This window comes from Tachypleus tridentatus, chromosome 13, assembly GCF_004210375.1.
Source record: "Tachypleus tridentatus isolate NWPU-2018 chromosome 13, ASM421037v1, whole genome shotgun sequence".
NCBI lineage: Eukaryota > Metazoa > Arthropoda > Merostomata > Xiphosura > Limulidae > Tachypleus > Tachypleus tridentatus.
In genome coordinates this window covers 93,475,580-93,489,286 of record NC_134837.1, presented here as the reverse complement: position 1 = coordinate 93,489,286, position 13,707 = coordinate 93,475,580, and the positions used below count along the sequence as shown (strand labels likewise).

At 31.4% G+C, this 13,707-nt stretch overlaps 1 protein-coding gene across 4 annotated transcripts in view; it reads right to left on the bottom strand.

Moving 5' to 3' along the window:
- Window positions 1-1,712: 1,712 nt before the first annotated feature.
- Window positions 1,713-13,707, bottom strand: part of LOC143238476 (serine/threonine-protein kinase mig-15-like) — a 145,969-nt gene continuing 133,974 nt past the window's right edge. For all 4 annotated transcript variants that reach the window (XM_076478744.1, XM_076478746.1, XM_076478745.1 and 1 more), the window contains one exon: window positions 1,713-5,930. In XM_076478744.1, the coding sequence (XP_076334859.1) occupies window positions 5,847-5,930 (84 nt within the window). In that variant the 3' untranslated portion in view covers window positions 1,713-5,846. The remainder of the gene's footprint in view (window positions 5,931-13,707) is intronic.

The following is a 13,707-nucleotide window of genomic DNA, read 5'->3' as shown; positions in this document are numbered from 1 at the left end:
TTCTCCCAGTTGATGTGATGTATGACTCTTTTCCTCGAGTTGATGTCCCATAATGTTCACAAAAATATGCAAAGTGGCTATGATACATAAATCGATGTGCAAGTTTGTCCATGAACGGCTACAAATGGTTGCCAAATATTCAAGTGCAATAAGAAGATAGTAAGAGTACAGATGCACGAGTTGGGAGACCAGGTCTGGTACATGCCATCAGCATGGATCCGGCAGAACAAATCTGTACCCTCATACTTTGCCAGATTAGTCCACTGATGTACAAGTTGTAGTAGATGTGAGGCATGCAATAGTATGTTGATAATGCGAGTTTAAATGTCAGAAAAGTACTTATGTACTGGCTTGATCATGAGTTTGAAGTGGAGATTAACAAATCAGATAAGAATGCTGTCTTGGAGCACAACTCACCTGAAGATGACAGAGCCAGCTGTTTATATCAAACCAGATGATTAAATGTTGGAATTAAAGGCAAAAGACTGCTCCAGCAGTTTGTTAAGTCACTAATGGTGGCCTTTCAATTACTACGAGTAGGAACAGTTGATCACCACAAAACTAGGATAGTTACTAATTGAAAAATTACTGACTAAATGGTAGTGGTGATCCTTGCATTCCAAGCCAATATGTTCACTGTAAAATCTATGCACTAATTGTCCAATTCACAATTAAAAGGTCTAAAGCTCAGCAATTATTGCTTTTTAAGACATTTGCTGGATATTGGGTTTATGTTTTGCTTACTTCCTAACCTAAGATAGTCATGTAGTTAAAACATCAATGCCTGAAACAATATTTCAATCCTTGTCTTCCAAGCCACAGTAAAATTTGTCAATGCAAAATATCATTAAATTTTAGAAGGACACTTGCATGATCTAGCTGTCAGGCAAGAATTTTATACACGTCGAGAGAGTATGATGATTTTATAGTAGTAACAAAGTAGCATTTTCTCTTATTGTAAATTGAAATATAGTAGTGATAGCACAAATATTAATCCTGGCTGAAGATATTTCTTGTTCATCTGAATTTTCCCAGTGATTATTCATTTTGCAATGGCAGTACATTATAGGGCTGCAGTTACTGAGACATAGCTTTCGAAAGAAATCCAAGAAAATTACCAAAGTAAAGGAACTGGAGGTAGTCTGTTGTAAGCTACTGAGATACGTGACAATATAAAATGGTGATATGTATATAAATAAATAAATATGGTGTTACACATGTATGAACACTTCATAGAATCATTCATTAGAGTTGAATAAAATGAGGAATTAATTAAACAAAGAACTCAAAAGACATCTGCACAGAAATAAAGAAATTGTTAAAAATATTAAGACCTTGAGATATGATGGTAAATGTGAATATTCGTGGAAGAGATAGATGTAACAAATAAAGTCATGTAATATTTGAGAAAAAATTTGACTCTATGGGAAGTCAAAACTTTGTGATCTGTATTTGGGTTATGTCTATTCACATTTTTTTTTTCCCTGCAGTTATATTTTTAAAACACTTTCCTCTTTCTAAACTAACATTACTCTTAAGTATTATGTGAAATAAAGAAAAACTGTTTTTGTATTATGTATAAAATAAATCTTTTAATGTAATGGGCATTATAATGTTTATGCTACTTAATGGTAGGTTAATATCATAAACTTGTTTCTCATTTGAAATGTGCTATGAATGAGTGACGTTTTGGATATCCATACTTCAAAACATTCAAACTTTACACAAATTTTGCATTTATTAGTAAGGCAGAAATTTCTTTCAGGTTTTGTATAACACTCTTTGTTAACATAACAAGAACATGCACATTTTTTTTTAACAGGGCTATCCCTATTTTGTGGCTTGGAGGAAAAGGTGATTTGGGTTGAAAATAAAAACATTGTACTCTTCAACCATCCACTTGTGCAAGAATGTTGTATACTGTGCTCACACTGTAAGCCCTTTCCACAGGTGCCTTACATTAATGGCCCACCAATGAAGCTGGGCTGCACACACCCAATACACATATTAAAAGCACATACAAGAAAGATTTCATGAAGACACACAAAGTATTTAAAATGTATGGAACAAAATGAAATTTAAATGAACCCACTATTACAAAAATTAATTTCCTAATAAAAATATATACACACATTCTAAACAAATACTTTAAGAACATGCACATTTACAATAACAATAAAAAAGCATAACATGAGTGAAAATAAACCATAATTACTGAATTACACTCATTAAGGATCTCTTTTGCATAAACAAACAATGAAATAAATTACAACATTAAGAATGCATCTGAAAGTACTTTAAAATTTTTTTTTTAAATAATATATTTGTTAGAATAACATGGATTCAATTCCTACCCAAGTTAACATTGTGTTTTTGGTTGTTCGTTTTTTCTGTAATTTATTAACATAATTTTTAATATATCCATATAAATAAATATATTGGGTTTGGACAATTAATCATTTATATGAAACTTCTTTTAATAAGTTATAATTTATACAAAACCAATTATGCATGTTTAGAAAGATTTAATAAATTTCAGAAGAATTACTACAAAACAAAGAAATATCAAGGTAAAACGTCTGTTTACTGAACTACTCAGTTTCAGTTTACAAAAAAAAAAAAAGATTTATTAAGTTTTCAAACTGTGTTCTCTACTTCTACATCTGGCTCTTCTAACCACTAAATATAACAAATTTGTAGCAGATTCCTAGCTTTATAACACTCTGCTGTAAGTAAGTTGTCTTAATTTAACCCTTAAGTACTCCTGTTGAGTCTAGACTCCATACTAGTTCAAGGTATTTCACATGTGGAAGCAAAATTATTAAAAAAATACTTATTTACCAGACAAAAATCTTCAGTATTTTCCAAGTTACTAAAGTAAAAAATAAATTTATAGATATAATAGATTGGGACCCATTATTATTTTGTTGGGGTTCACATGGACTCTATGTGAGTACTTATTAGTTAATGCATTACATTTTTTAGAAAACATTTTCAGCATCAAGGTTAAGTATAAAAAGAAATCTTGCATTTCTTTATTTTTTTGTGACAAGTAAAAGAAATGACATTTATACCTGAGAATTTAATTAGGAAGAACATGTTCAAGATACCCCTGGAAGGAAGCACTAGGTGGGTGTTATAAAGAATTTATGAAATAAAATTGTACTCATTAATTATAAATTATTACTAACCTTCTCTGAGGAGAATAAAAGTTTTAGAACTTTGACTAACTTTTAAAAATAAATTTAAACTTGCAATTTTTTAAAATCAGTATTAATATTTAATATATTTTGAAAGCATATGTGACAGAAAATTATTTTAATGGAAATTCTTCAATATACATGTTTTTAAATAATCATTTACTAACTTGTTTTGTTCCAGGTTCCTTTTTGAAATACTTTTAAATAATGATATGTACAGGATACAAGGAAAATAAAGTAGAACTTTATAATCTTACTAAGATGTAAACAAATCTCAAACAAATATGTATAAAAAGTTACACAATGTGCAGCAAACTTTAAAACATCACTTCTCACCAGTTTCCAATGATGCTAAATATTCAAATTTCCTGTCAACTCTTTTGTTACTATGATCCACTCCATATAACTATAAGCTACATCTTGTTACAGCTTGTCTTTATAGTTCATTATTTTTAGTTAATATATACAATGTACTAATGTCAGGTTCAATATTTAATAGATCAACCAATTTTAAATGGAAAAACTAAAACAATGGCATTTTGAAAGGTTTGCAACTGTATGTATGTAGTTATTATAGCTAAAACATTTTAATGAAAAGCAATGTTAGTTTGAAGCATGAAAAGTATTTTAAGTGTTTAAAATTAACAATTTCTTGATTAATTACCTACACAAAAACATATATTGCTGCTACATTTAACTTTCTCATTAAAGTCCAGTTACTCAAACTTCTGTCATTTATTACAAAAATAGTAACATCTTTTACAGTTAATTTAAAAACATCCTGAAAAACTGGGCTTCTATATATCACAAAAATCACTACAATCTAACAAACTAACTGAACAAAAGGAAGATACAAACTAGACAATAATCATCATGAATGATGATTGCTTAATAAAAAGCTTTAAAATGACTCTCTAAAACAAAGTGAAAAGAAGAGAACTGTTTTAGTTGAGAAGCAGATTGCAAATATGTTTAACAAATAAAGACAGCTTCATTTAGAAAACTAAGATATTATAAGGCCAAAACCTTACAGCTTTATCAGATCTAGTCTGAAATTGATTTTACAAAAGTTTAGTGCTCTTTTTTTTTGCTTTGTTTCTCCACGCATATTCTAGAATGTCTATTTAATTTCTAAGTTATTTAATCCACTTAATCAATGAATATGAAAACAGGATTTACTCATTTAACAAAACTGAAATGAACAGTATTTGAAACAACAATTAAAAAGTATGGTAAACACTTTGAAAAATCAGGAAGATTCCTTAGGAACAAATCAATGAATGTACGTATGCTACAAAATTCTAAGTTCTGAAGATAGTATCAAATATATGAAAGTAAACTTTCAGTAGTGAATAGTTACACATAATATACTGTATTCCTAACTGTAAAAGAGAATGAATTGAAATCCCTAATTCACACACAACACCTTCATTGTATGAAGAAGTTTTTGTAATTAGTTTATTTGATACATCAGTATGATTTCTTGCTAGTTGCAGTATACAAAGTATTCTTAATTCCTTTAGAAAATCCATTTGTAATAAATTAAAATTTGTATTTTTTATTTATCTTATTCTTAATGACTGTGACTTTGCAGATGAAACTTTGATGATAGATCTTAATGAATACAACACTGACATACTAAAAACATGTAGTTTTATACTCTATTATTTACTAAAGATAGTGGTAACAATGAAAATATATAACCAGGTGAAGGTTATTGGGACAATACATTTTCTATTAAACAAGAAATAAATGTTATTTAATTAGTTACAAAGGAACACAAATAACTCAAGTTTGAAAAAGAAATGCATTTAGAAATTAAACTTTTAGATGGCTGATTGCTGACTTTTGTTTTTTTGTTATGAATAAATATCAATAGAACTTCTCTGAGTGACCCAACATACACCTCACATTTTGGCATAGAATACAGATATGAGATTAAAAAATAAAATATTTATCATTATTATTACACATTCTTTCAAATCTTTATTTAATATAACACTGTATGAAAATCTGAAATAATGATCTGTTTGGTAACAGCTTTTTTGTATTTTATTTATCAAAAAAAGAAGTTTTTTTAAAACTACTTTATTTTGTATAATTAAGACATGTACATGTATTAAACATTTTAATAACCCTTCTTTGCACCCTACCAAACTCTGGTGAAAAACTAAAGAATACATCATTTAAAGGCACATCAAAACACTTAAGATTTACAAAATACATTAAGTTGACCAAGCTTTGTAAACTGCTACAATTCACAATAAGAAAAGGTAAAATAAAACAAAACAACAAAAACATATATCTGTCAGTCTTTTTTTTTTGGCAGGTTACTACAGTTAAAAGTGCAATAAAAAAAAGAAGAGATCATCTACATATTTTATATATCTTTTTGTATCAATATTTACAAAGCTTGAATATAGACAGCATCTTAACTGTATTCAACTCTTGAGCAATCAAAAAATTAAAAACATTAAGATGAAATCGATGAAGCTTGGTTGTAAAGTTATTATTTGTAGCATGTCTCTGTCCTTATCAGATTAAAAGTAATAACACAATAAGCAATTACACAATATCCATAGAGTTAGCCTCTTGAACTCATAAGGAAGTCTATTACTGTTACTTTGATAGTGGCTGTTTTAAGTGTTACCAGTTAGCCATTCCTGGTTTGTTGAGAGTCATGAAGTAGATCTGGCATGAAGAGCCACTCTTTGCAGAGGAGAAAAAGACCTACAAGTAGAAGATATTTATATTTATGTACATTTTTATGAAAATAACATTTAGGTATTGTGAAGCATATAAAGAGAGATTTAAATTTAGTGCTAACTGAATATCATATCCATTAGATGAGTGAAATAAAAACTTGTTTGTAACAAAGGATAGGAAATGTAATTGTGCTTCAATTTTCTTTGTTAACATAATAAACATTAATAATGCAATAAAAGTACAAAAATGTACCATTACTGAAAAAAATACTGTTTTCGTTTGTTTTTGAATTTTGCACAAAGCTACGAGGGCTATCTGCACTAGCCGTCCCTAACTTAGTGTCAGACTAGAGGGAAGGCAACTAGTCATCACCACCCACTGCCAACTCTTGGACTACTCTTTTACCAATGAATAGTGGAACTGACAATCACATAATAATTCACCTACGGCTGAAAGAGCGAGCGTGTTTGGTGTGACAGGGCTTTGAACCCGTAACCCTCAAATGACAAGTTGAACGCTTTAACCCACCTGGCCATGCTGGGCCCTTCTGTTTTTAAGAATTCTAAAAATAGTTACATAGTTCATTCTGTGCTGAGGGATACACAACATTAATGGCTTTTCTGATATTAAATATGAAGGGGATGTTCAATAACCCCTTTAAATCTCCTTATTTATTTAAGATCAAAGAAAATAGAGCAGCACATTTTCTTTTTTAATAAAAGTTTTATACTTTAATCAGACCTTAAGCATTTTTGTTTAGAGAACTTCTGCCACCCCAGAGAATGAGAAGTGCATCTGAACAACATTTGAGAAATCAATTATCTGATATTGTTTGTACAGATATATTGAAACATATTTAAGTATGGCATTATAACATACGCACAACTGAGCATTTTATACCACATGTTTGGTATTGTAATACATTTACAATGATGGAAATTCAACACTAAACTTAATAATATTGAATTTCTGAAAGTGCATTCTATATTACATCTGTTTAATTCAAAAGGAGTCAACATATTAAAGCAAGCACAAACATTATACTGATATTAGCCACAACCTGTTAAACACTTGTGTTGATTTTCATGCCATTCACTTGAATTTTCCTCATTCTGTCATTTTCAAGCACAGCATTTAAGTTAAACTTTCTTGTAGTCATTTTGTTAAATCAATAAATCCTTTTCTAAAAAAATTGTGGTCAGACAAACTCACTTTGAAGTAATTTCATTTAATAAAACTATACAAAGTAAACAATAAAGTTTAGTAATGGTATCTATAATAGTGTACACAGTATAAAACAGTTACAAGCATAATCAAATACACTAAAACTAAATTATTGAAAAGTAAAGTAAATATAAAGTTGTAATCACAGTTAACTTATTTGAATATGCATAAGCTTCTGCATGTGTGTGTTCATAAAATAATAAACACATGGTTTTGAACAAACTGCATGTGTATATTTTACATCTAAATAACTTAAAAAAGGCAACAGAAACTGTATTCAGTGTAATCAGTTTTTGTTTTTTTTAGGAAATCACATGCAAGTTAAATGAATCACTTTGCAAATAAAGAAAAACTAAAGTTGAAATCGAAATCAGTTTTCATGTGATGACAGTGACAATGTGCCATTGTGTAGCATATGTGTTGCATTGAAAAGTTAGATAGGCAAAGAAACAGGTAAGTTATTATGAATAGAAAAGCCAATATGCAATCAAGTCTCCTCAGACAAAGACCTTTTTTAACAACATAAGATTTATAGCATTTGATTCAGAAATGTGTGAGGAAAATTCCAGACAGATCATTATTTATATAGAAATACTTCTATTAGTTACATTAGGAGTGTTACATAATATATTGTTTACTTCAAAATTACTATTAGATTTAGAATCATGACCAGTCACAAAGAATTTATATGGATGGTTCAGGGTCAACTGGGTGATAGCCAACTCAGCAAAGCTAAATTTCTTATCAACATTACTAGTCGACAGACAACACGATGACAACCCACTTGCCGACATCACCACTTGCCAACAGACTCATTGACATACTGATATTTCGAATATAATGGTAGTATTGCTGATAGTAGGCTATGTGAGTGCTTATGGCTATCGAAATAAAATAATTAGCTCAACTTGTTGGCAAGATTGTAGCTTTTTTATTGTATAAATCATTACTACATCATTTTTGGTTTTTGCTGTAATGCATCTATAATACATTAAATTTCAATATTTTTGTATTATTTTCTTATTCAGTTCATTTTTGGAGCATAAATTCAATACTTTACAAACTTGTTTCACTGTATCAAATCATTATATTTTGTATTTATCTATTCAAAATGCAACAACTTAATTGTATATGTTGCAAACCTAATACATGTATGTGTAAACATACATGCCTTCCCCTAAATAAACAAATGTAACAACAAATTGATCTCATGACACAATTGTTGACAAATTGATTTCTCAAATAGTTTTATTGCAACAACTTGTTCAGTCAAAAACCTATCTTTCGACATAATTTACTGTCGCCAAATTGGCTATCACCCAACTGTCACAAACCATCTGGATTATGGCAGTACCATAAAATCATGCATAAATAAGCAGTTGCATTTGTTTTTTGATTACTGATTTTCAACAGCTATAAACAATTAGTTTTAATACACATCTGGAACTGCTGCTTGAGCCATCAATAACAAAGTGACAGTATCTGTTGCTTCATCTCTCTTTCATTCTCATTCAGTGTGTGATGATACTTCCAGCTAGGTTATAATAGCATTGTGCTAAATAGATGTCTGTAATAAGCCCTATCAATACATTGTTTCAGACTGCCCTATTGAGGTAGCAGCTGCTTTTGTTCCTCTTTTTTTTTTTTGGAAAATTTCTTGTAATGTACAAGATTGAGGTTTCATCCATTTTTCAACTACATAAATGGTACATGAACATTTTATTACAAGTAAAAATGTATTGTCGAGCTGTGCTGGGTTTTGACACAAGTATTTCAGGACACCAAAACTGCCTGCATTGTCTGATACAAGTTTTACTGGTTTTCAATCATTAAAAGGTAGAATCACACCAAGTAACAGAATAAATGAATAATTTTTCAACACAATGATATGGGAGGCTGTGTAGGTATGAACCATTCTTTGTTCATCATGCCTGACAATTAGCTTAGATACTTCTGTGACACTGCCTCACTGAACACACTTTAACAAGATACTTTCTTTGAATCTTTTTCCAACAAAACATTTGTTTCCTGGGTCTTGCCAAAATACACTACTGGCTATAGCAGAAGACAACTGAATGAGTTCTTGAGGTAAAATACAATAATCAATTTTTCAGCTTGGTGGCTGATATGACAGTGTCATCCTATTTTTTTTCAACCCTCTCAGATGCATCTACTAGACTAGAATAGGTGGAATTTTATGTAACAAAAGGACTAAACAAAATTTTAATAAGTCCTTTATCCCAGGTTGATTCCCAGACTAATATTCATTTATAAATATTCACCATGTGTAACTCACATAAGTTGCCATCTTTTTTACAACAAAAAAATAACTTTAGTGGTAACAGCTCAGTAATAACATGCTATATTTTCCACCATAATAGGTGTGCCACTAGTTTCTCATTATTGTAACAGTTCCAAATTAGATGCAGATTGTGAGAAAATCCTGCACATATGAATTTTCAATGAAATATAGAGGAGTGTTTTGCCTAAATATAAAGAAAACCAAATAATCATCTTCTCTTTACAAGGCAATATTCTGTGCATGAGGCCAGTAACAGAGATGCCAACCATTACGATTTTGGTGTATACATTACGACTATACACTCATACAGACAAATATTACAACTTGTTGCAACTCTCAAATTATTATATATTATATAGGCCTATACAATAAAGTGACAAATTGTTCCCCCAGGGCTTGAAAGGGGTGAAAAGAAAATTTGTAGTGAGATACAAATAAATTTTGATAATAAATAAAAGACATAGTTCAAATGGCTACTTGCAATAATCATGTTTGTGCTTGAAATAATAAAAAATATTTGTATCTCCAACATCTACCAATAGTTTGAGTGTGGTGCTTCTCCATACTGGGTGCGTGGGGGAATCCATAGTTACGTCATCAGTGCTTGCCAGCCAATCAGCACTCGAATAGATGGGTATTTCTCATTTTATTAAGCTGCATAGAAACACCAATGCAATTGTTCACAAGATGGAGAAAAAGAGGCCTCGTTCATCAGATTGTCTTGTTTCTGGCAAATCTAAAAGGACTAAAACTGTGAATCAAAAATTTAGGAAAGAGTATAGTGCAAAATATCCGGTCATTGCATCAAAAGTCAGTGACAGTCATGCATTTTGTACAGTGTGTCACATCAATTTTTCTGTGGTGCATGGCGGGATAAACGATTGTTCCAGACATACAAAATTAGCATCTCACCAACAAAAGACTGAGGCGAAGACAAAAACGATGCAGATAATGACATTTATGAGTAAGAATTCAGAATATGAAACCATAAATGCAGAAGTGATGTTCACGCAATTCGTCATTGCTCATAATTTACCCCTAGCTGTAGCTGATCATGCAGAACATCTATTCAGAAAAATGTTTCCAGACTCTGATATAGCAAAAAAATATGGCTGTGCTAGAACCAAAACTATAGCCGTTGTACAAATGTTGGGTTGTGAAGATGACAAAATGATTTCAAGCATACTTACTAACAGTGTTTACAGTTTAGCCACAGATGGATTCACAGACATGGACGACTCAAAACTGTATCCAGTGGTTGTACGATATCTTGACACTTTGCTTGAAAAAATTGTTTATTCTCTTTTGACAATGGTGGAATGGAAAGAAGCTTCAACAGGAGAGAATATTTTTAAGCTTCTGGACCACGAACTGACAAAGAGGAAAATTCCATGGGAAAAACCGTCTTAGTTTTTCTTCAGACAATGCCTCAGTTATGTCTGGTATAGGTAAAGGTGTGATGAGACACATCTTAAGATGACAGCCTAGCATTTACTTCATGGGCTGTGCCTGTCACCTCATGAATATTGCTGCCCAGAAAGCTGCCCTGCCCAGTTTTTGATATATTGATAGATATCTACTATTTTCTGGACAAAAGTGCTAGCAGAAAACAACATTCAAAGAGTTTCAAGGATTGTATGACAAAGAAATAAAAATTCTACAACTTGTTAACACAAAATGGCTATCACCTCGGGTGTGCCTCAACAGAATATTGGACATGTGGAAGTCACTGAAGAAGTATTTTCACTGTGAAAAGGAAAAACTAGATTCAAAAGGATCTAAACGTGCAGCTTAGTCAGGCAGCAAGACTTTAACAGTCAGGATATCCTCTCAGCCATACAGGGACGCACTCAAGACATCCTCTCAGCCACACAGGGACGCACTCAAGACATCCTCTCAGCCACACAGGGACGCACTCAAGACATCCTCTCAGCCACACAGGGACGCACTCAAGACATCCTCTCAGCCACACAGGGACGCACTCAAGACATCCTCTCAGCCACACAGGGACGCACTCAAGACATCCTCTCAGCCACACAGAGACACAAGACAACAGTCTCCAAAATCAGACAAAGAAACATTTGATATAACTCAATATATATTTAGGCAGTCTGACCTTGAACTAAAGAAGAGACAATCAATGAAAAAGAGAAGAAAATGAAAGCTAGCAAGGAAGTAACCAAGAAATGTTATGTGCAGAGAAAGTTAGATAAGTTAACTGTTTTCTTGGACAATAAAATGAACTTGTTATTTTGTCTTTTTCTTCAGTCTGTAATTCCTCTATTTGAGCAAGCCAATTTGATATTGCAAAGAGAAGAACCTTGCATACACATTATGTATAGAACTCTGATTAAACAAGTTAAAAATATACTTGTTAGATACATCAAGCCAGAATATCTTGAAGACAACATCACTGAACTTGACTACAACAATGAATCCTTACACAAATCTGATGAGGCAGTTTCTATTGGAAATGATGCCAAGGAATACATTGTTAAATATGAAAAGGACCTGGATCTGATCAGCTTCTACACCAGTGTCAAGAAATACTATATTGCAGCTACAAATTACATGATGAAACATTTCCCTCTACATGATGAACTTCTGATTCACGCAAAGGTTGCTGATCCAAAACTGAAAGTCAGCAAAGATTTCTCTTCTCTACGCTTCTTCACAGACAGGTATCCTGTCCTTGTCAATACACATGAGCATGACACTATTGACAAGTCAGAAGGGCAATATTTGAACTTTCAAATTGATACTTTCTCAGAAACTGTCCTTCAGTTAAGGATGGAAATGGCAACCAGAAGTATGACATTTTGTGTAGGGTTATGCTTGGAATTCTTACAATCTTTCATTCTAATGCTAACAGTGAAAGGATATTTGGTTTAGTGACTAAAATCAAAAGCAAATTCAGACCAAACTTGAGCACCTCAGTTTTGAACAATATCATAACACACAAGATGTGTATGCAGTCAAATGGACAATGTTGTTTTCGCTCCCAACCATCCAGAGACATTCTCACAAAAGCAAAGGCTGCAACAGCTGCAAAACTATTACAATAAGTGTCATAAACACAATATAAACTAGTCCTTACACAAAGGCTTTCTCTGCTTACTGTTTGTGCATGTTCAATGTTGTTTTACCAGTATGTTTGTTACTCTGAACTAAATAAAAGACAATTTCAAAATAATTTTTTTTAAAATTTATTTATTAAATACACAAAACAGTCATAAATGAGCAACCTATAGGAGTAATAAATAATAATAGTTATAATAATAATACAATAATAAACAGCTTAGAGACATTGGTCAGGTTTAGTAGCTGCAAATGATAAAGGGCTCTGTCTACAATCATTACGATCAGTCATTTGAAATAGTTGGCATCTCTGCAGTAATGTCAGTGTTATATTAACTTTACTTAAGGTGAAAATTGCTGATATTACTTCCATCTTCTTGATTAATTTCATTATCACCAATAAATTCAACAGCTATATTTTGTTCTAGAGTGATTTCATTGTTGATGTAAGGTGAAGAGTTAAAATAACAACAGAGTAGTATTGCTTTTTGCTCAATGACTTGAAATTGGAAGGATGATGCATTTTAATTTTCATTCATACTATCAGTTTCATCATCATCACATTCAATGGGAAATATTTTTTCTGAAATGACTTTGCTTCTGGTGTAATATGTGTAGCAAAAACTTAAAAGTTACTTTTTTTTGCTCAATTATTATGGTTTTATTTGAAGTAAGAAGTAATGATATTTTTCCATCTTCATGCTTGCATTATTAGTGTAATCCTAATCAAATTCAGTATGCATATTTTGTTTTGGAGTAATTGCAGATGTAGTGTTATGGGTGATTAGTCTTTTGAACTCTCTACTCAAAGTCACAGGGCATGTACAGCAAGAGTTTATGCATACAAATGATTAATGTAAGTTGCTACCACCTCATATGGAGAGTATTTTAATATAGCTTTATTTATGTAAGTGTTCTGATCTTGAATAAAAAAAAACAAAAAAATCCAAGCATATGCTTTTGGTTTTTCTTCAACCACACTTGGATTTAATGTGCTATAACAGGATACTCAATGTTTCTGAAACTCATCTCTCTCACTGACATTAATACTGATTTCTTATTCCTATTAAGACACTTTATACCAAGTGATATATATGGCTGTAAAGCTGTACCTTACACAAAAATGTCGACAATAATGTTACAATCTCCCTTAAGTTTGAACAGGAATAATCAGTTGCTTGGGCAGCATTCACTGCT